This window comes from Sceloporus undulatus, chromosome 5, assembly GCF_019175285.1.
Source record: "Sceloporus undulatus isolate JIND9_A2432 ecotype Alabama chromosome 5, SceUnd_v1.1, whole genome shotgun sequence".
Classification (NCBI taxonomy): domain Eukaryota; kingdom Metazoa; phylum Chordata; class Lepidosauria; order Squamata; family Phrynosomatidae; genus Sceloporus; species Sceloporus undulatus.
The window spans coordinates 88,667,705-88,695,184 of NC_056526.1; the positions used below are offsets into that span (position 1 = coordinate 88,667,705).

General features: G+C 39.7%; 1 protein-coding gene across 1 annotated transcript in view; it reads left to right on the top strand.

Annotated features, from left to right (window-relative positions):
* The first annotated feature begins 4,205 nt into the window (after positions 1-4,205).
* The window catches only part of TM7SF3 (transmembrane 7 superfamily member 3), a 31,987-nt gene continuing 8,712 nt past the window's right edge, over positions 4,206-27,480 (top strand). Inside the window, exons 1-7 of the mRNA XM_042470049.1 lie at positions 4,206-4,413; positions 19,982-20,139; positions 22,054-22,204; positions 22,949-23,069; positions 24,439-24,607; positions 25,047-25,224; positions 26,141-26,227. Coding sequence (XP_042325983.1) covers positions 4,341-4,413; positions 19,982-20,139; positions 22,054-22,204; positions 22,949-23,069; positions 24,439-24,607; positions 25,047-25,224; positions 26,141-26,227 — 937 coding nt within the window. The 5' untranslated portion in view covers positions 4,206-4,340. The remainder of the gene's footprint in view (positions 4,414-19,981; positions 20,140-22,053; positions 22,205-22,948; positions 23,070-24,438; positions 24,608-25,046; positions 25,225-26,140; positions 26,228-27,480) is intronic.

The following is a 27,480-nucleotide window of genomic DNA, read 5'->3' on the forward strand; positions in this document are numbered from 1 at the left end:
AACGCTCCATGGGGTTCTCTTTCTGGTCCGATCCCTTCAGTGGCCCGCCCACCAAACCTTGCCCCTTTAAGAGATTGTGGACTTCAGCTCCCAGAAACGCAGACTATTGGCCAACGTGGCAGAGGTTTCTGGGAGCTGAAGTCCAAAATCTCTTAAAGGGGCATACTTTGGGGGGGACCACTGCAAAGCTTCCAAATTATAATGATCTTTTTCTTGCCTCTGTGGTGGAGAGACAAAGAGTCCTCCCAGTGTCCCCTCTGTCAACCTGGAGGAGGAACCTTTGCCCGCACTGCAGGGATATTCCAGTTTGATCCCATTTTAACTGCCATGGCTTCATGCTATGGAATTCTGGGAAGTGTACTTTGTTACTCAACACTTAATTAGTAGCCACAAACTATTTTGCAGCACATAAGCCACATACATCAAAGTCCTCTAGCTTAAACTGTGGCAGAATGGTTAAAATTAAGAATTTTACATATGCTCAGGAACTGGAAATTATAGTATTTAAATGAATTGAGGGCAAAGTTTGTGAGGATGAAGGGTTCAGGTCATGTCAAACTATCTGTTTAGGAATGTAAACAATTTGGAAATGGCTCCTAACTTAAAATGTTAACCCAAACACAAGGAAGTGCTGCAAGAGAGAGTTTGAGGATGGTGAAACAAAACATATATTTTATTTATTATGGTATTTATAGATAAACATATAAACAACACATATAGATTGGTTGATGGCGAAACCCACAAGGGATAGAGACGTATGCTAATGCTAGCATAGCCAATGAACATACAGGGGTGTAAATGTTCAATTCAGTGTAACCATAACCAATGACATGTGATTTGTAGTTTTCTTTGTCCAAAATGCTGTGGAAACTGGGTTCACTTTGAATTCGGTGTCCCAGTAATTTGGATGGATTTCCTACTGGGAACAATGCTGCAGCTAAAAATAAAATGTTTCCTTTCCAAGCGACTCCTTGGTCTCCCTGCTGACTTCTGGTTAAATTCTGGTTTTAAAATAATCAATAATCTATAACAAAACCATTGCTTTCATTAAAATAAATTTAAAAATAGCTTTATTTATGGGAGAACTGTTTCTCACCGAATCTTCCTTCTAATCTAGTCTTTTGGATCCAAACTCATACAAGTGGCTGTGGAAGGTAATTTGAAATGAATTGACAAATGAATGTTAAGGCAGAGTTTTCTTGGCAAGATTTTTTCTGAGGTCGTGTGTTTTGAGTTTTGCCTTTGCCTTCCTCTGAGTCAGAAAGAATGTGACTTGCCCAAAGTGCATTTCCATGGCTGAACATTAATCTGCAGATTTAGTGCCATTGACCACTTTCATTGCCATTCAGACTCCTGGCATTTGTCATTTTGTGGGGCACCAGTACACTTTGAAAGCTGAGGACTTGGTCAAACTGCAAATCCCAGGATTCCATAGGATGGTGCTACAAATAGTGTCAAACTGCATCATCTCCACAGTGTAGATGCACTGTAAATTTGGCTCCAGCCCAAAGTGTAACAAAGCTCTGAGAGGGCTCCTTGGGAATGGCACAATATAGATTGAAAGCGTGAGAATTTGGACTGAGTTTGATGCAGAAGGAAGGAAAAACTGCATGATTTCTACAGTGTAGAAGATGGGCTACTCCAACACTCAGAAACTACATGGAGTGACCAGATACATTATCCTTTTCCAAGACATGTCCTCCATTTCAACGTTGCTATCCAGGAGAAATTCCAAAATGTCCTCCATTTCGAGCATTATTAAGAAGCAGAGTGGCATAGTGGTTTAAATGTCGGGACTAAGGCTCTGGGAGGAGAGACCATGGTTTGAATCCCAGCCAAGCCGTGGAAACCCACTGGGTGACCTTAGGCAAGTCACTCTCTCTCAGCCTCAGGGGATGGCAATGGCAAACGCCCCTCTGAACAAAACTTGTCAAGAAACCCCATAAGGGTCACCATGGTTCAAAACACACTGCAGAAATAATCCAGTTTTTCTCTCAGAGACCGCTTTAACTGCTCTGGCTAAGTGCAGCTAGGGAAACCTGGGTACTGTAGTTTTATGAGCTATTTAGCCTTCTCTGTCAGAAAACTCTGGTGCCAGGAAAGTCTACCACAACAATTACTATTAAATTGTGAATTTATATCTCTAGGAGTATTTTGAGTTTTTGTGGGGCTAACATTTTTTGGTGCCTAGTTCTCCTCCTCTGAGGAGTGGGGACACCTGACCTGGGAGTTTATCACACAGGGAAACTGGAAGTTTATACAGGATTTATCCCATGAAGATCGTGCAATTACTATTAAATTGCAATTAAGATTTTCACACACAGGGGTCATGGTTCCAGAAATAACCAGGAATGACCAAGCAATATACAGCAACAAATCCTTCATGGGAAAATCCCATGAAAGATTTGTTGCTGTTTAATGCCTGGTTATTCACAGGTTAATGGCACTGTAATTGCTTTTCAACCCGACGACGTGTGAAAACCTTTATCACAATTGTGCAATTTGCATGCGATATATCCCAGGACAATGGCCGTTTAATGGCAATGTCATAGAATCATAGAGCTGGAAGAGACCACAAAAGCCATCCAGTCCAACCCCCTGCCATGCAGGAACTCACAAGCAAAGCATCCTCGACAGATGGCCATCCAGCCTCTGCTTAAAGACCTCCAAAGAAGGAGACTCCACCACTCTCCGGGGGAGTGTGTTTCACTGTTGAACAGTTCTTACTGTCAAGAAGTTCCTCCTAACGTTAAGGTGGAATCTCTTTTCCTGGAGCTTGCAGTTGCATCCATTGTTCCATTTTCTAGTCTCTGGAGCAGAAGAAAACACATCTTCAATGTGACACTCCTTCAAATACTTAAAAGCGGCTATCATATAATCTCTTAACCGTCTCTTCTCATGGCTAAACGCACCCAGCTTCCTAAGTCTTTCCTCATAGGGCATGGTTTCCAGATCCTTCACCATTTTTGTCACCCTCCTTTGGACACGCTCCAGTTTCTCAACATCTTTTTTGAATTGTGGTGAGCAGAACTGGACACAATATTCCAGGTGGGGCCTGACCAAAGCAGAATAGAGTGGCACTATTACTCCCTTGATCTAGACACTATATTTGATGCAGCCTAGAATCACATTGGCCTTTTTAGCTGCCGCATCACACTGTTGACTCATGTTCAACTATCCTTTTCACATGTAGTCTCATTCAGCCAGGTGTCCCCCCATTCTATATCTGTGCATTTCATTTTCCCGTCCTAAGTGCAGTACCTTACATTTCTCGGTGTTGAATTTAATTTTGTTAGCTTTGGCCCAGGTTTCTAGTCTATTCAGGTCATTTTGAATTTTGATCCTGTCCTCTGGGGTATCAGCTGTTCCTCCTAACTTAGTGTCATCTTCAAATTTGATAAGCATGTCCTCTATTCCTTTGTCCAAATCATTAATAAAGATGTTGACTAGCACTGGGCCCAGGACAGAACCCTGTGGGATACCACTGGTCACTTCCCTCCAGGGTTTAGAGGAGCCATTGTGTGAATGTGCCATTTTCACGGGATAATCTCTGTTTATACACTTGTCCCTTCATATTCAGTAGGGTTAGAGGCCCAAGCCCCCCGTGAATATGGAAAAACTGCAAATAACAAAAACACCATGTTTTTAACTGAGAGGACTCTAGGAATCTCTAGCTCTTTCAGTGCAACTCCAGTGTCTGACAGACACTGACCATAAAACTACACTGGAGGAGCTTCAAATGCCCAGTACAGCATTCTCTCTAGTAATCTCTAGGTCTTTCTGTGCAAACGTTTAGTTAAAGTTGACCATAGAGTTGCACACTGGAGGACTACAATATTCCTAGAGAGAACATATTAATCAAATCCGTCGATAATCAAAGCCACAAATGTCAAAGCCGCAAATACGGAGGGATGAGTGTACCTCCCATTGTCCCTGTATTGTCACCCTACAAACCAGAACACCCCAATGGGAATCTATAGAGCAGTGGTCCCCAAACCTTGAAGACATTTGTTTTTGGACTTCAGCTCCCAGAAGCCTCAGCCATGTTGGGCCATAGTCTGGGATTCTGGGGGCTGAAGTCCAAAAAAAGGGCATTGTCTGGGGAAAGGCTGTATATGTGTGGAAAGAGTTAACTCCAGGGAAGGAGGCAGGGCCTGCCTAGCATTGGTTGGCCTCAGGATTGAGAAATGGAGGCGCGGCCTCCTTCTGCTCAGGCTTTGGAGTGTCTGCCACTTTAGTCTGGCTTTGAGTGTGTGCTTCTTATGAGGGCCATTTTATACTAATATATCACCCCTTTCCAAGGCGAAAGGAGGGCTTTTTTTGTTCCTGTTCCTGCAGCCATGCTGCCTGGTTTGCTCTTGGTCTTGGGGCTCCTCTCCAGAAGAGGCTACACTGCAGAGAATATCACAGCAGGTAGGCTCCCTTGTTTTCTTTGATTTGTGTCCCAAAGGCTGGATCCACACTGGTTTGGCACCAGTTTAACTCTTATTCTGGCTGTTTGCTATGGAATTCTGGGAGTTGGAGTTTGTTGTGGGGCCTCTGTGGGGCAACTCCCAGAATTCCATAGCAAACAGCCAGAATAAGAGTTAAACCAGGGAAAAGCCATGACAGGTTCCATAGGTTTTGCATTAGGGTTGTCATAAGTCTGGGATGCAACTTGAAGGCACACAACAACAACAACACAAACAACAAGTATTTGGGTATTTTATATACAGTAGTGTGTTGTTTTATTGTTCGCTTTTTATCGTATGTGTTCTGATGTGCCACCCTTTTGGTGGAAAGGGGTTTGCAAATAAACATCATCATCATCATCATCATCATCAAAATACCATAAGACTGATCTATCAGTAGTTTTTGTTTTTCCTTCCTTACATTAAACTAAACGTTATCATCATCATCATGATCATAAGCAAAACACTATAAGATTGACCTGTAAGTCATTTTTGTTTTTCTTATTTAGTTTAAATTAAACATTATCATCATCATCATCAAAACACTCTAAGAGTGACCTGTAAGTCATTTTTGTTTTTCCTTACTTAGCTTAAATTAAACATCGTCATCATCATCATTATCATCAAAACACTATAAGATTGACATGTAACTCATTTTTGTTTTTTCTTACATTAAATTAAATATCATCATCAAAACACTCTAAGATTGACCTGTCAGCTGTTTTTGTTTTTGCTTACTTACATTAAAATAACGTTGTCATCATTATAAAAAAACTCTAAGATTGACCTTTCAGTCATTTTTTTTTACTTACATTAAATTAAACATCATCATAATCAAAACCCTATAAGACTGACCTGTCATCCACTTTTATTGTTCCTGACTTAAATTCCCCTTCTTAGCTGTAGTGCAGGTTGTTCTCCTTCTATCACAGGTTACTGTTTTGGTTTCTGAAAGCTCTGGGTTTGTTTGTTTGTTTTTAGAGTAGGAGCATCACTGTTGCTTGCTTCCCTCTCTCTTCCTAACATTGAGTTTTGTGGATTGGGGATGTTATTGTACTTTGCTAAAAGACCAAGAGGGCTACCCCTGGATATGTTTCCTAATATGGAGTGATTTTAAAGAATAAGCAAAAGGAGAAAGGTCTTGGGTGGAGTGGAACATGTGTCTGCCGACTTGTGGGGATCCCTTGAAATCCATGTGGTTTTCTTAGGCAAGGAATATTCAGAGGTGGTTTTGCTAGTTCCTTCCTCTAAGAGATGGCCTAAACCACCTTAAGTGCTTGCTGAAAAATATTTTGGATGGAGTGTCATTTGAAAGTTCATGAGAAAGCAATCAGGTTTGTTCTAAGTATAATAACAGTGCTACCTTTATGGGAACAACCAAAATGCACATTTTTACATGTTGCAAGCTTTCAAATGTTGCTTTGAAAACTGTTGCTTTGAAAGCTTGTGACATGTATAGTGTGCATTTGGTTTGGCCCCAAAAAAGCATCACTGTTTTGTGGGTTTTGCATGTTACTGTACTTTGCTATATGGCCAACATGGCTATCCCTGGATATGTATTCAGGTTTATTCTAAGTTCACACATTATGCAATAACAACTCTGCGTTTGCCACCAGGTGCGCACTCAGAAAGGCACAACCACCATCACACCTCTCTGATGTATGCATCTAAATACGCAGCTTCTCATGCTTGTTTGTTACATCAGTGCTTCGTTTTAGTCAGACAGTTTAAAAATAAGTCTAAAGTATTAGTAGTTTGTGTTCAGAACTTATGTTTAGAGTAGGCCTTTGAAATGACTGGAACTCAGGTTAGTCATAAACAAAAACCTAAGTGTCTGTCTGGTTGGTAAGTAAAAACAGAAATCAGAGATGAGCAACAGGTTTTATTAGGAGTTCTAATGTTTAATAAAAATGGTGTGTAAGTGGAACTAAATCATAATTTAAGGGTTCACTGGGTCTCTACGAATGATTAAGGGTGCATCTACATTGTAGAAACAGTGCAGTTTGACAGCACTTTAACTGCCGTGGCTCCATCATACCGAATCCTGGGATTTGTAGTTTTTTCAGGCAACAGCAGTCTTTGGCAGAGGAGGCATATCCCAGGACTCCATAGGTTGGAGCTACAGCACTTGAAGTGGTGTCAAACTGCATTGTTTCTGCAGTGTAGATGCACCCCAAGTTTTGCTCCAGCCCAAAGTGAGGGAAAGCTCTGAGAATTGCACAATATAGATTGACATAATACGGATCTGGACTGGATTTGGTATGATGTAGAAGGAAAAAAACTGACCTGTATATCTGAACATGTAATATTATTTAGTTGAATGTTCTTCTTTGCTGGACCCTCATTTGGGACCAGGACATAGGCATGGGTTGTAGCATTTTCCCCATTCTGGTGCCTTCACAAGGAAGTGAAGCAGTCATGGGAACTGTAGGCCATCAAAGCGCTTGTCATGTGTCTTCATAGTTTTAGTCATGTGTTTTGGCAATGGTGAAGTGTTCTTGGTTTTCTTAGCTGATGAACAAGAGTGTCCTTATCACTGGGGCAAAGTCTCTGCTTTCTGCTGTGGACAAACCAGAGGGAACAAATGCCTCCTTAGGCTGTAATTTAATTAAACGCTCAGACTGGTTTTGCATCTCAGATAAATTCGTTTTGCTGCATTATTACACGTTCTGCCTTAATACGCTATATGAAAGCAATTTCATATTAAAAGCAAAGGATAAGAAGAATGCAGCTACTTTAATGCAATTATACCTTGCAAAGTTCTCTACATCAGAAAAAATCCTATGTCAAAGATGTGTGTGCTGACTCAGAAGTTATTACATGGTTATGTGCTGGTGTTTTTTTTAAATTATATATATATGTCCAGAGAGCTTAAAAAGAAAATATTATGGCTCATATGCGCTGATATCCTCCACCTCTTCCTCCTCCTTGGCTGTTTTTGATCTGTTGAGCTGGTAAGTTTGAATGTTTAATGTGAAGTCGAAGGCAGGAGACTGGAAAAAGTCCAGTTTTGCTCTACTGTTGTTGCTGAATAAAACAACCATCTTTTTACGTATCTTTCCTAGCATTCAATAATCAGAAGTCCCAGCCATAGTTTCAAAAAGTTACTTTTTTGTACATTAGCTCCCAGATCCTCTATGTTGGCTGGGAGATTCTTGGAGTTTAGAGTCCAAGAAAGTAATTTTTCTAAGCTCTGAATATCAGCAGTGGCTGCATCAGGATCTCTAGAGCTCTACTACACAGTTCTCCATATTGCTGCACCACTGTGCATGATAGTAATGTTCACTTCAGTTATGTTATTGACTCAAATACCGTGTCATCTTATATGCTATATGCATTGGTAAGTAATAAGTGTCATGACAGTCCCAGTTTATTAGCTCAGAATACCAGTAGTTGGCTTTGTTCAGAGGGTTTGGGATATATAGGCTAACTTCAGGCAAAGCAATAAATAAAGCAAAGAATATAGAGCAGCAACCCCAAGATGTGGGAAGCAGATTGTAAGGCATTTGGCATGCCTTCATTATAGCAGATTTCTAAATTTCTTCATGAAGAACACAGAACAAAATAGTCTTATTAGCAATGTTAGTGGTTAATTTGAAAAGTCCTGTGAGTACAGAGTCAGTTTAGGTCAAATTGAATAGGATCACTTGTTGCCACATTAGTTGCAGATAATATCTTCTCTGTGGCAGACATAATGAACGCCATTCAAAGTCGCTTAGGTATGCCTCTTGTTCATTAAAATAAACGGATTTTATGAGGATATGTGCTTGACTCCTGCATGATTACTCACTGAATTCTGCTCATTCTGGTGGTCTTTTGGCATACGCAGCTTTCATCAGAGACTGAGAACACATGTAGTGTGCTGTACGAGTATCCAAGTGCACAGAGTACAGTCGGGCCTCCACATCCATGGATTTTTTTATCCACAGATTCAACCATCCATATATATATATTCCAAAAATCAAACCTTGATTTTGCCATTTTATATAAGGAACACCATTCTACTATGCCATCACATTTAATGGGACTTGAACATGCACAGATTTTGGTATCTGTGGGGGGTGGGTGTTATCAGATGTTACCTGAGATGGTGATCCATGTTGGTACAGAGTCCTGTGGTTCAAGCTGATTTTATGTGGGAATAGCTAGTTGCTAGTGATGTCTTTTCTTTCTTTTTCCTTTGCAAATATAGGTGGATATACAGTGCTTTTCTTTATATACTAAAATCCACAAACAATCTGGTTTTCATCCTTTTTTCTGTCTAAAGGAATTGGGAAAGATGTTCCCATTTGCAAGTTTTCAATATATTATAGCTTGTGCGAATATTTGGAATAAGTACTGTATATAACTGGGTTTGTTTTTAACACAGTATAAGACATGTTAAATATATATAATATATATTGTTTCCATATTTGCTCTGCCATTTGTCAAGCAGCAGAAAAAATAATTTGATCTGTATGTTATGGACTATTGTTGGAATGCTCGCTACTGAATTGCTTTTTGCCAAACTTAAATAATTGTTGTATACTTTTTCGGTAGCTTTGCTTATATAGATGTTTAGAGGGTTCAAAAATTTACCTTTGGCCATATATAAGAATTGGGCGCTATAGTTGTTGAGGTACGCTGGCATTGTTTTGTAGCAGAGATCCTTTCAGCATAAGTAAATGTATTTTCATGAAGATGTTCTTTGCTTTGTTTCAAGTTTCCCTTGATAGAGGCAGATGTTGAAAACCGTATGCTGATGCAATTGTCTTTTTTGTTTGTTCTTGGCTTTTCAGTCTTTTAAAAAAACCTTGATGCAAAAATATTTGGTCTAATTGCATGGTCCAGTCTAATAGCATACATCTGTGTGCAAAGGTTCTCCATGTCCATTGCTGCTGGCAAGTGGACACCAAGGCAGTTTTTTGATCTTATTTAGAAGCCTGTTGTCAGGTATAACAGCAGTATGTAAACATTGTAATCACATCATGATATTACCATATTATTATAAAAACTCTTTTTTCCAGTCTGTTAATGAATGGACCTCTGATCCTAATTTATTCCCCCTCAGTAGAAAAGTCTTTTTGATGTTTGTTGCCTATTTTATGATTTGCATGTGCTTTGATAGCTGTTGAAGGCAGAAGAACTGGGTTCATTCAGACAAATGAACATCTGATATTATTGGACCGTATGTATAGCCTCCAGTGTCTCATAAGCATTTAACATCATGTGCGCTGTTCTTGACCTTCAGATACGTGTGTGTGTGTGTGTGACAGATATGAGCTGTTGTCATGCTTTATTTCTCCAAGGCTGTTGTCTGTATTGAAAAGTACAATGTTCTAAGTATTTGGTGAAAGTCTTAACCCAGCGGTTCTCAACCTGTGGGTCACAACCCCTTTGGGGATCCAACGACCCTTTCACAGGGGTCGCCTAAGACCATTGGAAAACACATATTTCTGATGATCTTGGGAACTGAGACACTGCAGTTTTATGGTTGAGGGTCACTGCAACTTGAGGAACTGTATTAAAGGGTTGTGGCATTAGGAAGATTGAGAACCACTGTCTTAATCCATGGTAGTTGGTTCCTGTACTCAGAAATTGAGGCTTAATAGTATATATTGTCACATAAATCTGTGAAAATACAAGTTGTTTACCAACTCTATAGAATAAAAGAAGGAACCATGCAACTCCAGGTTTTGTTGAAGAGCAATGCACAGCATTCTTTACCATTTTCTGCTTAGGGCTCATGAGTGTTGCAGTCTAATAGCATATGGAGAGCCATAGGATTCCCATCCCTGTTGTCAAAAGATAAAATACATAATAATAATAATAATAATAATTTGTTTTATTTATATACCGCTATTCCAAAGATCATAGCGGTGAACAGCAAGTAAGCTAATTAGCAAGTAACATGGATGTTGGAGAAAGAGGATGGTCACTGGATTACACTATCAAGGATGAAGGAGCTACAGTTATTGTTAGTAAACCAGACCTAATAGTAGCCAAGCAATTCTGATTCTGTAATAATCCATAATTTAGAAGGACTGTAGGACTAAGTAAAATGGCAGAGAGGGGAATGCTATGCTACCTGTGCAGCTGCACCTCTAACATTCATAATTACCCTCTACTAGGAAGAATGACTTTCTGTAGAGGAGACCCATTGCTAATGGAAACTTTCCATGAAATTTGGAACCATGAGGAATTTTAAATTCTATTCAGTGAAAATAGATTCCATGTTTTCTGGAAAGGAAAGTATTATACATTACTCTTCTTATAGCTTCTTAGAGCTGAGAAAAGTTACTTTTGGGATTCTTAACTCCAAGGATTCTTTAGCCAGTATGGCTCAAGACAAATGGGCACACAGGTTGCTGAGGGTTGTAGCCCAAAAGTAACTTTTTCGGGTTCTGTGACTAAATAAATCACTCATGGCTTAGACAATTAGACAACACCCTTGGATTTTACCAGGTTTTTTTCAGTCCATTTTACTCTTCAATCTACCATTCACCCATCAAAGTATGATGCTCAGCATGTATAACACCTTTTAGATATTACCACATAGCAAGAGAGCCATAGCTCTGTGGAAGAGCACATTCCTTGCAGCCTGATGGTCTCCAGTTCAATCCCTAATATCTTCTATTAAGGCAAATTAGGAATAAGATCTTGGTAGGATCTTAATCCGGTACCCGGACTGGAAATTCAGTCATAGAATGGAGTGGTTCTTTGGAGCAGTTGTTGGCTGAAATGCAAGATACTTGTAAATGAATTGACTTCCTGCCTGCTTAGTAAGAATTTGGCCACTGAGTAACAGCTTCCTTGGTGCATGCTCTTTTGCACAGGAAATGCCTCATTTCTGGTTTGAAATCCCTCTTGGTTTTTGAAGAGCCTTAACTTTATGTAAGAGCTTCATGCTAACATAAAAGCCCTATTGATGTGTTCTGTTCTCATATTGAGTAAGAATGATTTGTGGAGGTTCTCTACCTGATTTGAAGCTCTGCCGTTCCAAATGACATTGAGAAACATTGCCCTCCCCATCTATAGGATTTCCCGGAGACACGTTAGTCTAAAACTTCCAGTGATGTATTAAATTCTTTTACTCATGTTTCAAGCCAAGTCTTAAGTCTCTATGTTCAAGTCTTAAGTCACAACTGAAGTCCTTGCAAGATACTTTCGATTAAGTCTTAAGTCTGAGAGCCAACTTTAACAAAATGAAAGGGGTTGGGTGGGGGTTGGGTGCAGTGGAGTTTCAGTAACTAGAAAATCAAGAAGACACACAGCAAAAGGTAGGTTTAAAAAAATTAAATTATACCCAGAACCCATATATTTGACATGTGGTCTGCTGATCAACCATGCATCGAATTTTAGTTGTCCCATCATATCCTTGGGTTCTTGACCTCCTCCCCCCGCATATAGCAAAATCCACAGGACCTCAAGTACTGTTCTCATCAATGAAGGTGCAACATGTGTGCTACTGCATTGGCCTGGCCATCTGCCACTGAGGAGAACAAGGCAGGGCCATCTGTGGATGCTCCAGTCCACAGATGCCAAGTCTATGGATAGGAAAAGCCAGTTGTAATGGGTTCTGGTTATAATATTAAATGGTCAAAAAAAAAAAAAAAAAAGGATGAATATTATACCTGTACTGTACGAGTTGGGTTGGTGTTGGTTGTGCATGTGCACAGAGGGATGGGTTTATTTCCTGAGAGCTGTGGCTGCTGAGGGGAGCAACAGGTCAATTTAGGTCAGTGTATTTGTATCTTGATGGCTGACCCCACCACTGGAAGCAAAGTCCATTCACTTCAAGCAGAGGCTATGACTTGCTCCTGTGAGTGTGGGGCATGTTTTGCAGAGGGGAACAGCAAATGTGTTGGGCATGAGCCCTGCACTCTGTGGGTGAATCTTACCTGTTGCTTCTAACAAAAGCTTTAGAAAGATCTTTCGCCTCAAGCCTGTTGCCTAATGCATTTCTTTGCTGTTCCCGTCCAAGAACTGTGTTCTCCACTCTGGAGATGAGTTTTGTATGCTGCTTGAAATTAATGAAGCCGTAGACTTTCCTAACATTCCTGGGTTAGAAAGCTGGGAGGGTGGTCCTGTGGTCCAGAGAACATTTTATAATCATAACTGAAGGTTTTGGGTTTTTTTTTGCAGCCGTTAAATGCAGAACCCAGTCTCTTTTTTAAAGCTTTTAAAGGCCAAAATCCACTTGTAAGCTAAAGGAAAATAACCTGGGTCCCTTTATTTATTTATGTGTAAATTTACAGCGCTTCATAAATAAAGGTTAATAATAATAATATTATTTATTTATTTATTTATTTATTTATTTAATGGGATTTATATCCATCTCCCAGATGGAATACAAGGCAGCTTTTCAACTGATTCCATTTTCAGACAGGGCCCCAGTCCCAAACCTGTCACAAAGGCAGGGGCTTCCTGTATGGCAAATGTACTGCTATCATCATATGACTAGTAGGCAAAAAACTGAGATGGAAGCATTGTTCAAAGGAGGAAAAACATTTTCCATTCTGTAACATTTCTGGATGAATGCATTATATTATTGAACCAAGACCAACAAGTCATTTGCTAAAAATATTTAAGTCGAGTCAGTGTGTTGTTATCACAGAGTTGAGTCCAAGGTGAGTCACTGAAGCAACTAGAGTCCAAGGCTATATCATTGAAAACGTCCATTAACCAGCATAGCCAGAAGTCAGGGACTGAAGGGAATAGTAGTCTGAAGTGTCTGTAGGGACCAAGTTGGGGGAGGCAGAACTGTGGATCTATGGCCTGACTTGCTACGAGGCTATTTCTTATGCATGTCTAGTTCCTGAGAGCCAATACTACAGAGGCAACAGATTGGGATCCTGCAGCACCTTTGAGATTGTGGAAGAAGTTGTAGCATGAACCTTCATAGACTCAGGGGTGGAACAGATGGGCAAAATAAAGTGGTTTCCAACCGGTTTGAAGGGCATTTAGATGATGCATGCCTCCAAAGTGGGCGGAGACAGGAACGAAGCAGCACTCCAAGGCTAAAAACTGGAGCAAACAGAACCCAGGATAGTTCAGCTTAGCATGGAAGATACACATCTTCGCGCCTGCATATAAATGCCCCGATACAAGTGCAGGGCTGCAGCAGAGCAAAGCAATGAAAGTAATTACAATATACACAAACCAGACAGTCCAACAGGGAGGCATGGAGGGAAGGGGGCATGTGGAGGGGGCTATGACTGTGCTTTGCCAATGTATCACTTGCACACAGGTTCACAAATGCCCTGTACAGGGGGAGCATCGCATGTACAATTGTGTGACCATTCAAAGGGGCGTCCATGCAATGTGATGGCATCTGGGCAGATGTGGGAAGTACTTGGGGGTTGCCATTGGTGTGTTTGTGCAACGGTGTTCATGTATGGTAGGGAGGTAACAAAAGATTATCCAGCAGTATGACTTGACGCTGCTCTATGTGGTCCATCCATGCGTGTTTGGCTCACCTTGAGAGTTGGACATACAGACAGTGGTGTTTGGACCCCCTTTTGGAAAAAGCAGGATTGAGCTGCTTTTTCCTGCCCATCTGCTCCGGCCCTCAGTCTGCTTCCTCAAATGCATGGTGTAGCTGCATGTCACTACAACTTCTTTTGCACAGTTACTGTCAAAGGTGCTGCAAGATCCATTTGCATACTGATATTCAAGATTAATATGGCTATGTTTCTGAATTCTAGAGTCAATAGATGTACAGTTGGCCCTTCACATTTGCAGCTTTGAATGTTTGCAGTTTTGATTAATATGTTCTCTCTAGGAATCTTTAAGTCCTCCAGCGCAACTCTGCCAGATGTTACTATAGAGTAGTGCTGGAGAACCTAGATGTTCATAGAGAAAACACTTTTCTAGGCATTTGTATGTCCTTCAGCATGATTCTATGATCAACATCAACACAGAGTTGCACTGGAGAACCTGGAGATTCCTAGACAGAAGAACATTGTTTTTTCATTTGTGATTTATTTTATTTCCACATTCACGGAAGTCCTTTACCCCTAACCCCAGCGAATGTGGAAGGACCACTGTAATTCCAAATGAAAGAGGGCCCTTGTTTTCCTTCACATTATTAGATTGTTTTTTTTTTAACTTAATATATTTACATTTCAAATTTCCACTGCAAAGTACCAAATGTGAATAATGCAGTTGGCTGGAATCAATTAAAATGGATCTAGTCACAAAAACAAAGAATATACCTGTACAGGATAGAGAAGATGCATCAATGACTAGCCCTCCAAAGCTGTTTTCCCTCTATCCCTTGAGTCTGGAGAATTTTTTAGTTTGCCCTCTAAAAAAGGAGGCAGCACCTGGAAGATTTAGCGTAGCTTCCTTGAATTATGGTTTGGATGGGGATGGGGGAGAAAAAGGCAAGCTAGAAACATAATAAATAAATAAAATAATAAATACTTCAGGATTGTATTTCAGAATTAAGGTTTATTTGAGAAAGGGGGAATAGAGAAAATAGCCTTTCCCTGAATACCATACATTTCAGGTGTGTTTATTGCAAAGATTATGGGTCACTATCTTTGTTATAAAGGGGGTGGGTATACTGGTGAATATGGAAACTGGTTTGGGGATTAGGAATCAGTCTATGCTGTGATGAGTAAGAGTAAAATGCCTCTTAACTTGAATAAAACGTGCCACCTTTTGGATCATATTCCATGACAAACCCTAGTAAACTAAAAATTGCTAAGTAGCAAGTTAAAAAGCCTCAGGGACTGTCTGTGGCTAAGAGTGTCCTCACTTTATCCCTTTTGATCAGAAGGAGGGTGTGGGAAAATGCAAGAAAGAAGATTAGCACTTAGGAGAAAATTATTAGACAGACTTTGTGGTGTAGTGGTTTGAGCATTGGGCTATGACTGTGGAAACCAGGGTTCAAATCCTGGCTCAGCCATGTAAACCCACTGGCTGACTTTGAGCAAGTCACACTCTCTCATCTTCATAGGATGGCAGTGACAAACCCCCTTGGAAGAAACTTGCCAAGAAAATATCACGATAGGTTTGCAATAAGTTGGAAATGACAACAAGAAGAAAAATATTAAGGGCCTAAATACCCTAAAGGCACCAGATCCCATCTGATCATGGAAGCTAAATAGGACCAGCCATGGTTAGTACTTGGATGGGAGACTGCCAGTGAATACCAAGTGCTGTAAACTATATTTCAGAGGAACTGGCAAAACCACTTCTGTATATTCCTTATCTAAAACAACCCTACAAAATTCATGGGCTCACCATACACACATAGCAGTATTAACCTCCTGTCAAGGCCTCAAAGCAGCAGACAGGGGTTGCACACCAACTTTACATCTCTCTCTATTCCTTGACACCAATTCAAATGCTTGACATGTATTTGTGATGAGTGTTTTGGGAAAACAGTGATTCATGTGTTATTTTCCATGTATATAGTTATTTGGAGTAAGGTTGGAAGACAGTGGCTCTTTTGGTGATTGCAGAACCTGGCCTTGACACAATAGAAACTCTCTGAAGCTAAGGAATGCTTTGTCAGGGATTGCAAGTTTAACATTTAAATTCCTAAAAGAACAGTGATACAATCTACATTAAATGCTTAAAGATATGTAGTGCCAAATTAAAATAGAAATTAAATTGTTTTAAAAGACATTGTTATTCAGCTGAATTGTTTTGCCTTTTTCTTATTTTAATGAATGAAATTGACTTTAGAAATTTGAATTCATCTTTATTCTGATTTTTGGGAGGAGGAATCAATTGCTTTAGTTTTCTTTATGATGTGAAGTGGAAACTGTGCTCTATGCGGAGCGGCTAAGATGAAAAGAAGGTTAAGGGATGACATGATTTTTGTGCCTTCAAGTTGTTTCTGACTTAAGGCAACCCTATCATGGGATTTTCTTGGCAAGATTTGTTCAGAGGAGGTTTGCCATTGCCTTCCCCTGAGGCTGAGAGCATGTGACTTGCCCAAAGGCACCCAGTAGATTTTATGGCCAAGCAGCAAATGAAACCCTGATTTCAAGAGGAGCCGTCCATCACTCAAACCACTATGCCACACTGTCTCTCATGATATTCTATGCATATAGATAGCCATGTTTAAATATTTGAAAGGGTGTCATATTGAAGGAGCAAGCTTGTTTTCTGCTGCTCCAGCACTGGATTCAAGCTACAGGAAACTAAACATTAGCAAGAATTTCCTGGTGGTAAGAGCTGTTCGACAGTGGAATATGCTGCATCAGAGAGTGGTGGAGTCTCCTTCTTTGGAGATTTTTAAACAGAGACTGGATGGCTGTCCATTGGAAATGCTTTGATTGAGTATTCCTGCATGGCAGGGGTTGAACTGGATGGCCCTTGGGGCTCTTCCAGCTCTAGGATTCTCTGATTCTGTTGAACTTTTAAAATAGTGCAGCAATATAAAGTAGTTGTACAAAAACTATTTCACTGAATATTATGCCATAGTTTAGTGTGAAGTTCACAGATGGGGATAAATTGCAGTGAGATTGTAGAATCATAGAATCATAGAATCGTAGAGTTGGAAGAGACCACAAGGGCCATCCAGTCCAACCCCCTGCCATGCAGGAAATCACAATCAAAGCACCCCTGACAGATGGCTATCCAGCCTCTGTCTAAAGACCTCTAAGGAAGGAGACTCCACTACACTCCGAAGGAGTTTCTTCCACTGTTCCTCCCTCCTGCATAGTTAAGAGGAGGGCTTTGGGCATCTTTGCTCCCTGTTTTCATTCACCATGATTTGTTACATTACCCAGACTAACAAATTATAGTTAACAGTTAACTATATTTCAGGCAAGCCAACTTCAGGTCATAGTTACTGAATTATCTGTAAACGAACCACAGTTAAAATTTACCACAATTCCAGATCTGGACAACTTAGAACAATGGGGTTAATTTAAAACAGAAACATGCAACAAAACCAGTTACTGGAGAGTGAGAATAAGTGGGTATGTGAGCATGAAATTAGCTGTACTTAATTCCTCTTTATGCAGATGTCGACTGAACAGCTAATCTATGTAGGTTCTGGAGCTGTGTACAAGGAATGAGGTTTGCAAACGCATTTAGCTGTGCACTCGGTGAATTAAGCCAATAGTCCATCTAATCTGCTTTGAGAAGTATTATCTTGTGCTGTGTGTATGTGTGCACTCTTTTGAAGTATTGTAATTATTGAACTAATTAATGCAAAGCAATTTGTCTTCAGGCTACAATTGGAAAAATGCTGCTGTATCAGAGAGTTGTTTCATTGAGTAAATTATGAACAATTCCAAGAATCTTACCTTTTTTTAAATTAAATCCCCAAAGCTCATCTTGTTTTTTACACCACTGTTTTTAACCTTTAGTGGAGTTCTTGTTTAGCTTGGGGAGGGTTATAATGTTGTGCAACTAGTATGTTCAGAACAAGACTTGAAAGGTCAGAGTTGGGAGTGGGCTTGAATGACAAGGATGCCCGTGAGTTAATAAACATCTAATGGAAGAACAGCAAGCAGTCCTTGAGAGCTTTAAATTGTGATTTAGAGATGTATCTTCCACATAAGGAAAGCCTCACTTGGCATTCTACGGATATTTAGGGCTATACAGTCAGCCCTTCATATCCATGGATTCTTTTATGCATGTATTTAAGCATCCACAGCTTGGAAATATTCAAAAAGATAAAAATTCCAAAAAGCAAACCTTGATTTTGTCATTGTGTACCAGGGAACCATTGTAATACACCATTGTTAATAATGGGAGGTTTTAGGATGTTAGATTTTAGTTGCTGTGTACTCCTTTCCTTCAGGTTGCTTCTTATCCTGATGAGGATAAACATTCCTTAATATGCTAAATACATAAATAGTTTATGTGGCTAGTTCAATTAATTAACTACCATTATCAGGTATTTCTGAACAAGTACAATCTCTTTATCCTGGAAAATGAACAGACTAAGCTGATTGGCTGCAGTTGTAGCCAGCAGAGGCTTTGTATGCTTAGATAACTAGGTTAAGCTAGTGTTGGCTTTTGTCTGGTCAAAAACATGGTCTGATAATGGCAGAAGGAATTCTGCTAACTGGATTAATGGGCTCCTAGCCTTCTTAGAAATTTGTCAGAGGATGTGCACCACACCTTCCCTCAGCAAATGCACTTGTTTTTTGCTAATGGTTGCTTGAGTTTGCCATGAATCCTCTGTTCCCAGTCAGAGTTGCCTGAAATTTCAACTCTTTTACAATACTTACTACAAACCAGGGTTACTCATCCATCAAGCAGAATGGTGGAAGAGGCAGGGCAGACAGAAGGAAATACTCGTGTACACATGTACACACACATACTTAAATTGTGGAATTAATTACCACATCATGCAGTGAAGACCATCAAGTTGGATGGCTTTAACCAAGGTCTGTTACAGACTGCCAAAATAAAGCTGCTTGGGGTCTCTTTGGAGGTATGCTGTTTAAATGATGTATGCATCCTAAGAATCCGGAAGCTGCACCAAAGCTGTACTCCAGTGCTTAGGAATGGAGTGTGGCTTTGGCGCGACCTCCGGACTCTTAGGACCCATGCATCATTTAAATAGCATACCTCCAAAGAGACCCGAAGCAGCTTTATTTTGGCAGTCTGTAACAGGCCCAAGATTACCGGTAGTCTGTGTGTGGTTACTGGTCATAAAGGATGTCTATATAGTAATCCCAGGATCAGAAGCAGTATATCTCTCAATATCAGTTGCTGAGAAACATGAGCTGAGGAGGAGCTGTTGTGTTCTTGTCCTGCTTGTGGGCTTCTCAGAGGCATCTCGATTGACTACTGGTAGAACAAAGTTCTGAACAAAATTAAACATTGGTGTAATCCTGCAGGCCTGCTCCTGTGTTCTTAAACATTGCAGAGTAGGCCATGTAACTACTGTATATAGGTTGAGTCTCCCTTATCCAGAATTCTGAAATCCAAAATATTCCAAAAACCAAAACATTTTTCATGGACGGCTCAGATAGTGACACATTGGCTTTCTCATGGTTCATCGTGTACAAACTTTGTTTCATGCACAAATTATTAAAAATACTGTATAAAATTATCTTCAGGCTATGTGTATAAGATGCATGTGAAATATAAATAAGTTTTTTTGTTTAGACCTGGGTCTCATCTTCAAGATACTTTATCATATACACATGTGCAAATACAGGTATTCCAAAATCCAATAATAATAATAGTCGCAATCATCTGAAATCCAAAACATTTCTGGTCCCAAGTGTTTTGTATAAGGCAGATTCAAGCTGTATTGTGATGATGAAGTTGGAACAGGAAGGCTCACCATCCTCTAGAGATCTGCTCATCTAGAGTTTATAGGAAATGAATGTTATGCCTTGTGCTCTGTAGGCTGAAGAAGTGCGTAGATATGTAAGGTCTTTCAAGTGACCTGTCATACAATGGAAAAGATAAGCAGCCACTTAACAGGAGGCAGTCTTGACTATAGGAGTACTTGACAGTATATGACATTCATTCCCATCCTAAGCTAAACTTCATGTGCTCTTTGTTTCTTTACCCAAAAGAACTGACTTAGAATTAATAGTTGTTTCCTTTTAATGCAGGCCTTCTACTTGAACTTTCCTTGGGCAAATTTAAGAATGTATTACTGAATGAAACCATTCCAGCTGAAGCTGTGTTGAGGAATATTTCTAGTAATGTGACAGTCATCATCTTTCAAATCCATACCCACCATCAGAATGTGACCATTTCTTTTGATAAGGTATTTGAAATATGGCTGCTTAATGTTAATTTAGCATCTGCATTGTTTTATTTACTGATAACTGCATCACAACTAGTTTTCTGTTTTGTTGCCTTCCATGAGTGCAATCACTTCTACCTTTCCTCCTTGGTAAGAGGTGTGGAAGCCTTAATTGACACACATTTCCTCCCAGATTCAGCCATATCTACTTAAAAAGTAGCATCATGTCTGATCTAATATGTGGTTCGTTTGCATCTTGGAATGTCTCTGAATAAACTATCTGTTATCTGGATGGAAAGACTAGATGACATTTTTTTATTGCTTCTGGGCATGTGAAGGCAGATTGCCTTGGACTGTGTAAAGAGAGTGGAGACAGACACACATGAAAATATTTACTTTGCTCAAACTGCAAATAAAAAAAAAATAATGTGCCTAAAGCTTAAGATAATTAATTCCAAAATGTAAGCTGTATTTCTGAAGCACAGTAAACCTTCAGGTTTCATTTATTTGTTAAGTGTTCATTGATATATTACATTAATTCCATGACGAACCTTCATTTGGTATGTATGGGATTCACAACGGGGTCTCCCATTCAGGCAGAGTTAAACTTTACTTCAACATGGATTTTCAGGCTATTCTTTGATCCTTACACCTGATCCTTTCATCAACTACAAACATAATATTGGTTTTTCCACAACTGCAATCTGCCTTGGTTTGAATATTTTTTTGCTTTGATGCACTACCTCTCCCCCTGGAGTTTTGCAAGAGATCAAACAAAATAAAAATGAGTAGCTTGCACACTTAAGTCAAGACAGGTTTTGGTTTTGGAACTAAATTTGAAATTTGTGGTGGTAAGGATTAAATAGAAAGAAAGAGATGAGATGAAAAAGAATGAAGAAAGCACGCCAGTTTAGTGACTGGAGCAGCCTTTCTGAAGATTTAGCAGAAGGAAAGCTGCTGTTTTTCCAGTTTATTATTATTATTATTATTATATTTTATATCCCACTTTCCCCCCCAAACGTGAGAGACAAAGTGGCTTACAAATTAAAAACAATACAGTTGAAAGTATACAAAAGTGGGCATTAAAATAGAATTAAACTAGTAGCACATAACTTATTAAGTTAACTGTAATTTAGAAGATATGTGTTTAAAAACAATACATATTAAAACAATTAAAAGTCTTAAAACATTAAAATAATAAAAAATTAAAACTATATACAGACGTCTGGATGTTTAAATCCAGCACCACAAAGCATTAAGAGCCCAATCTGCAAAGGCCTGGCAGCACAAAAATGTTTTAGCTTGCTGCAGGAAGGAGAGCAAGGATGGGGCCATCTTGCCTTCTCTGGGGAGGGAGTTCCAAAGTCTGGGAGCAGCCACCAAATGAGCTTGAGAAAGTGGTGAGACAGAGAGGAGGGCCTTTCCAGATGATCTTAAAACCCTGATGTGTTTTTCTACAGTATTGTACCATGAGGAAAGTTTGTTTGCATATTACCTGCAATTTCTTATCGCAAAGTATTTCAGTAAATGTTAAATTACAGAAAATCAAAGTGGCCTCTGCTAGCCTCACTGTTAGAATAAAATAAGCACAAACTGATATAAAATGGTCTCTTGATGAATATTTGTGTAACTGAACTGTGTCTCAAAAATTTCTTTGAAATGTTATTCCAAGAAATCTCAACATGCCTGCCAGTTCTTGTAACTGATGAATGGATTTTGTGATTGACGTAACTGTGACTTTTAAAAGAGGATAGTTGGAATTTCGCTCCAAAAACCCACAGTGTATGTTACATAAGAACATACAGACAAAACAACTAAGGCTGTAATCTTAGAGAAACTGAATTTGGTAGGGATTACTTCTGAGTAAACAGATCTATGATTATACCATTTTCAAAACAGTTTTTATAGTTCCTATTAATCTTTTCCGATTCACAGAAACCTTCCATAAACAACTCAGGGACTGGAGTAGATAAAGGGCTGGTTTCTATCCTTCAACCTCAGCAGACTGTATGTACATGGTATTTGAAAGCTGTAGACACCAGTCCTGTGTTGAGTACAGCTGTCCCTTATTCTTACACTGAAAGAGGTATTCTTTTAAACTTTTTTTGGTCACAAATAAAATTTCCTGTTGTTTTCTATAAGGCTGTCTAGTATAATCATTACTTGTCTGTGAACTATAAAGTTTATGCTTGACGTTCTTCTTAATTGCAACATAGTTAAGTTGCTCTTAGGGTTTGTCATTCACACATATCGATCATATTGCACTTGCGTAATGTATCATTGGAGCTTCCTAGAGCTAAGCAGGAAAGGGATGTCACACAATGAAATTGATGGCAATGGATATAGTCCATTCATGAAACTGTCTCAGTTTGAAAATCATGGGTTACTCCAGAGCTTGGAAGTAATTAATACATTACAAGAACATTATCTGAAATTTATACCTTTTGTGGGTAGTGAGGGCATAATGATATTTTCCAAAAATAATGTGATTGAGGTAAAATAGTTACTTAATGGAACAAGAAATGCTGTTTACAGCATTTTGCTTGGGAGGTGGGCTCTTGAGTCACATTTGTATTTTTAAAAAAAGGTTTGAAACTTACAGTATTACATTTCTAATATAGTACTCTTTTAACAAGTTACTTAAAAAAGTTAGTGAGTAACAAATTACTTTAAAAAAATACTGTTGCCAGTTCAGGAACCCCAGTTTAGGCTTCTAGTAGCCGAACATAATTCTGTTACATGCCACTGAATCCTGTTACTAAAAATGGTATCTTGCTTTCAAACATGTCACGATTCTTCTTACTCAAGTTGTTGAAATCTTTCTGTCTAGATCCCATCCCTGGAGGCTGCAACCTGGAATTTAATTTGGACATTGACCCTAATATTTATTTAGGGTATAACATGGCTGAGACGAATATTAAATTTGCCCCAGCAAATCTAGGGTACAGAAGGTATGTCTCTATAGTCTTTATACTTACACAGGGATATAAGAATTAATGGGTGACAGCCTGTTAGTGGCATAAGCAAGCGTGAGTCAACCTTACGCCTGCATAAGGTTTTTGTTTTGTTTTTTGTCATTGCAGAGGTTGGTTTTCCTTTCCTCCCTTCACAAAGCCTCCTTCTAGATTTACTGTAGAGCCAGTGCAGCTCTACTCCATGCTTAGTGGAGAGCAGGAGAAGGGATCAGAGAAAAGTATGGCTGTATCCAAGTAGTCAGACATGAAATGATTACATCAGCTGCTGAAACCTCCAGCAAATCCTGGCAGATGATGTAATAATTTTCCATCTGACCACGGGGACATAGTCAGACACTTATCCAAGCACCCCCCCCTTCCCTGTTTGGCTCTCTGCTGGGTACAAAATGGCCATGTTGAGGGAGCTGTACTAGCTCTACGGTAAGTCCAGGGGCTGGTGAAAGGCAAGCTGTGACTGTGGCCTGTTACAGACTGCCAAAATAAAGCTGCTTCGTGTCTCTTTGGAGGTATGCTATTTAAATGATGCATGGGTCCTAAGAGTCCGGAGGTCACACCAAAGCCACACTCCATTCCTAAGCACCGGAGTGCAGCTTTTGGTGCAGCTTCCAGATTCTTAGGATGCATGCATCATTTAAACAGCATACCTCCAAAGAGACCCGAAGCAGCTTTATTTTGGCAGTCTCTAACAGGCCTCAGTTTCATATGCAAAACTACAGCACTACACTGAGCCAGGATACACAGGATTCTAGCCAATATATGCTTGCACATCTGAACAAAATTATTTAGGGCTTCTCAGTCAGAGTCCTAAGGCTGAAAACAAAGGAAAATAAGCAATTAAGAGTGTTTTTCAGAGTTAGACTAACCATGTTTGTCTGGAGGGGTGATAGTATGTATCATCTAACTGAACTTTCAATCATTTCAGTAGGGATTGATGTAGATATAAGTGCAGCCTTTTTGTACCTAATGGTTGCAAGGAAGCTGCATCTTTAGATCTCAAAATTAAAATATAAATAAGGTTGAGGCTTCTGTATCTTGTTTTCTAAATGACAATAGTAAAAGTTCTGCAAGACAGCTGAGCCTAAGTGACAATCATGGGAAAATCTTTGTATTAAAGTATCTGTAGTAGCTGGATAAAAGAAGACGCCCTCTTCAACCATTCCTTCCCACTTAATCATTTCCATGTTGATTTAGTGTGACATCTGAATCTTGTTTTAAATCAGGGTAAAGGGAATCTATCTTATATGGTTCTGATTGGTAGGGCAACAATAAGTAGCACTGAAAAGTCCAAACCAATAAAGCCAAGTGTAAATGATTTCAAGTGATTGTTCTATCTGCTATATTCCAGAGGTGCGACTCCCCCTTTGTGTGATTCTGTGAGTCAAGAGTCTAGGTGGCGGCTACACTATGATGTCTATCAGTACTTCCTACAAGAAAATGACCTGTCTGAAGCAGCATTTGTGAGTCACATGAGGAAGATGTCTGGAGTGCAAAATATCAGAGCTAACGGTGTTAAAGTAAGTTATATGGTTTTGACATATTAAAGATTTCAGTCTAAATAATCCAGTTTGTGGCTGGAATCCTATTACAAATTCCCAAGTAGAGTAGACCCATCCATTCAATCAATTATTGAGTAATGAGTCAACACATATGTAAATCCAATTGATTCAGTGGCTCTACTTAGCTAAAACTGACAGTAGAATTTGGACCCATATAGTGGGTTTCTAAAGAATGGTTTATCTTTATAAGTTACAGTATATGATTTTGACATTGCTTCTAATACATGTCTTGTAAAGTGGTTTACACTGTTCATTCAGTGTTTTAATAAATAATAGTGTTCTCAGATAAAACTTTGTTTTCATCTTTAAAGAAGGGGTGTGGGACAACGTGGGATGTGTATTCTGCCCTCCCCTGCATTTCTTTCATTCATTTGCATATGTGTCATGTCCTTCACAGTTGATGACCTTAACTAGCCAAGACAAAACTGATTTGTACTTCTCCTCACTTCCTGGACAAGGAGTGATCTACAATGTCATTGTGAGGGATCCACGGTGGAATACCTCAGCCGCCTATGTGCCAGTTCACACATATGCATGTAGCCTTTCTGCCTTGGTGGATAACTGCTTCACTCTCAGTAAGTCAACTCTCTCTCTCTCTCTCTCTCTCTCACTCTCTCTGTGTGTGTGTGTGTGTGTGATGTTTATTTTTAACAGGTCCTTGGGAGAGGGGAGATACTTCACTTGATGCCATCTTAATGGCTTTCTTCCATAAAAGAGGTTCTGGATTATTGTGTTGACAATCAGGGAATTGGCATCATTATTACTTTTATGCTGTTGTACTAGAGTAATATTAGAATATAGGGGATGGCTCAGTGCCATAATTCAAAGTTTGTAAAATAGCCACAACACTCAGCTGAACTGCATAGGACAGAAGAGATTTTTACAAGTAACCTGAACAGAATCCTAAAGAGGTCCACTAAGATCATGATCTGGTGTGTAGCTCAATGTGCTATACACATCTTTATGCTGTTTCAGTGCCTTAAAGTCGCTGGCTCTTTACAACTTCTCCAGCAAGGAAGTCATCATGATCCCTGTCTTTCTATATTGAGAGTGAATTCTGAGAAGAGAGGAAGATTGTGTGTTGTGATAAATAGAGATTGGCCATATTTTGTTGAATGCATTTGTTTATGCTCTGCTATGGATATAACAAAGACAAATTCTTCAAGTACGTAGCAGCTAGAAATTCTGTGGGAATTGCTAATGTAGTGTTCATATTGACTTAATAGAGGTGTTAAATTGTGTGCCTGTGGTTTTTAATATGGGGTTTCTGTTATTTCTGTTTTCAACTAGCTGGATAGGTTTTGAAAGAAAATCGAAATATCACTATACCCCATAAAAACTCCTCAAAATTTCTTCTGTACATGGGTTACTGTGGGCTGAAGCTGTGTCTTTTCCATATTTTTGGTGTAGCTTCTAGGGTCTCTTCTTTGTCGTGAGTCATGAAATGTAGTGCTCAATTCTTTTTCTTCTTCTTCTTCTTCCCTTCTGTAGGAAAACTTTCTACCAAAATATTTTTCACCACATTTGCTGTCCTTGGCCTTTTTGTCTGTTTCTTTGGACACAGATTCTGGAAAACAGGTATGTGTGTGTATGTGTATGTGTAAAACATGGTGAGGAAATTGGTTTTCAGCCCAGTTGAAATTGCCCACTTGTGACCTTACAAGGCTGAGGACCCATATTATAGAACCTTGGTAGTGTGTGGCCCCAAATTCTTATGGCTGTTGTTGTTGTGTGCTTTCACGGCAACCCCAAGGAGAACATATCAAAGGTCTGAGAGTCTGTGACTCGACCAAAGTCACCCAGTGGGTTTCCATGGCTGAGTGGAGAATGGAACCCTGACCTCCAGAGTCCGCCCTCAATCCAATGTTTCCAATATGCTTTTTCTGCATTAAAATAGAAGGTTTATTTTCATTATAGCTCAGGCAGGGAGCTTTCTGCTAGAGCAAGCATAGGGCATTTGTGTGAATCTACACCAGGGATGGGCAAAGTTCAGCCCATGGGCCACATGTGACCTGCTAGGACCATTTTTGTGCCCCGAGTGGGGGTCAGTTTTGCTTTTTCCAGATTCCTCCAAGGGGGTACAGAGGGTATTTCCACCACATTTGGAGACCTCCTGGATCCGGAGGAGGGGCTGTGCAAAAATATTTTGGGATTTTAAAAAAATATTCCAAAAGGCCCTCTAGAGGCAGTGAGAATGAATCATTTCCACCATGTTTTATGGGTCTCCTGGACCAATATAGACCCCAGAGAATCCTTTTTTTGAAACAAAAAGTAAATGGAAAGAGACTTCCACTTACTTCCTTTTGTTTTAGAAGAGGCCTCTTCTGGGCCTAAAATGGCCCAAGAAGATCCCAAAGCATAAATATCCTCTTTGTCCCCTAGAAGGCATTGGGGACAAAAAAACGAGATGGGTGTTGTGGAGGTGCTGCTCTCCAAGGTCTCCTAGAGGACCAGTAGAGCCGCCTAGCCTCTGCAATTGCCCATCCCTGTTTTACACATTGTTGAACTCCAGCTGGATTTTCCAGTAATAATGGGAACTATAGTCCAGCATTATCTGAGAGGTCACAACTCATGTGGTAGAGAATCTGAGACAGAACCTTGTGCTCTTGGGAAAAGGAGACTCTGTTCTCTGAGCCTGATGCTGTCCCACTCTGGTGTTCAAGGGGTCCAGGAATACCCTGCAAACTACCACCACTTGGGAATTTGTCCTACCTAACTCATTTGAGAACAGAGGAAGAGAGACCTGCTTGTTGCCTTAGATCCATTTGTCCCCTTCCATTTGTCCTGGTAGAGAAGACCAATGATTCATTAAGGTATCCCCATTGTTATCT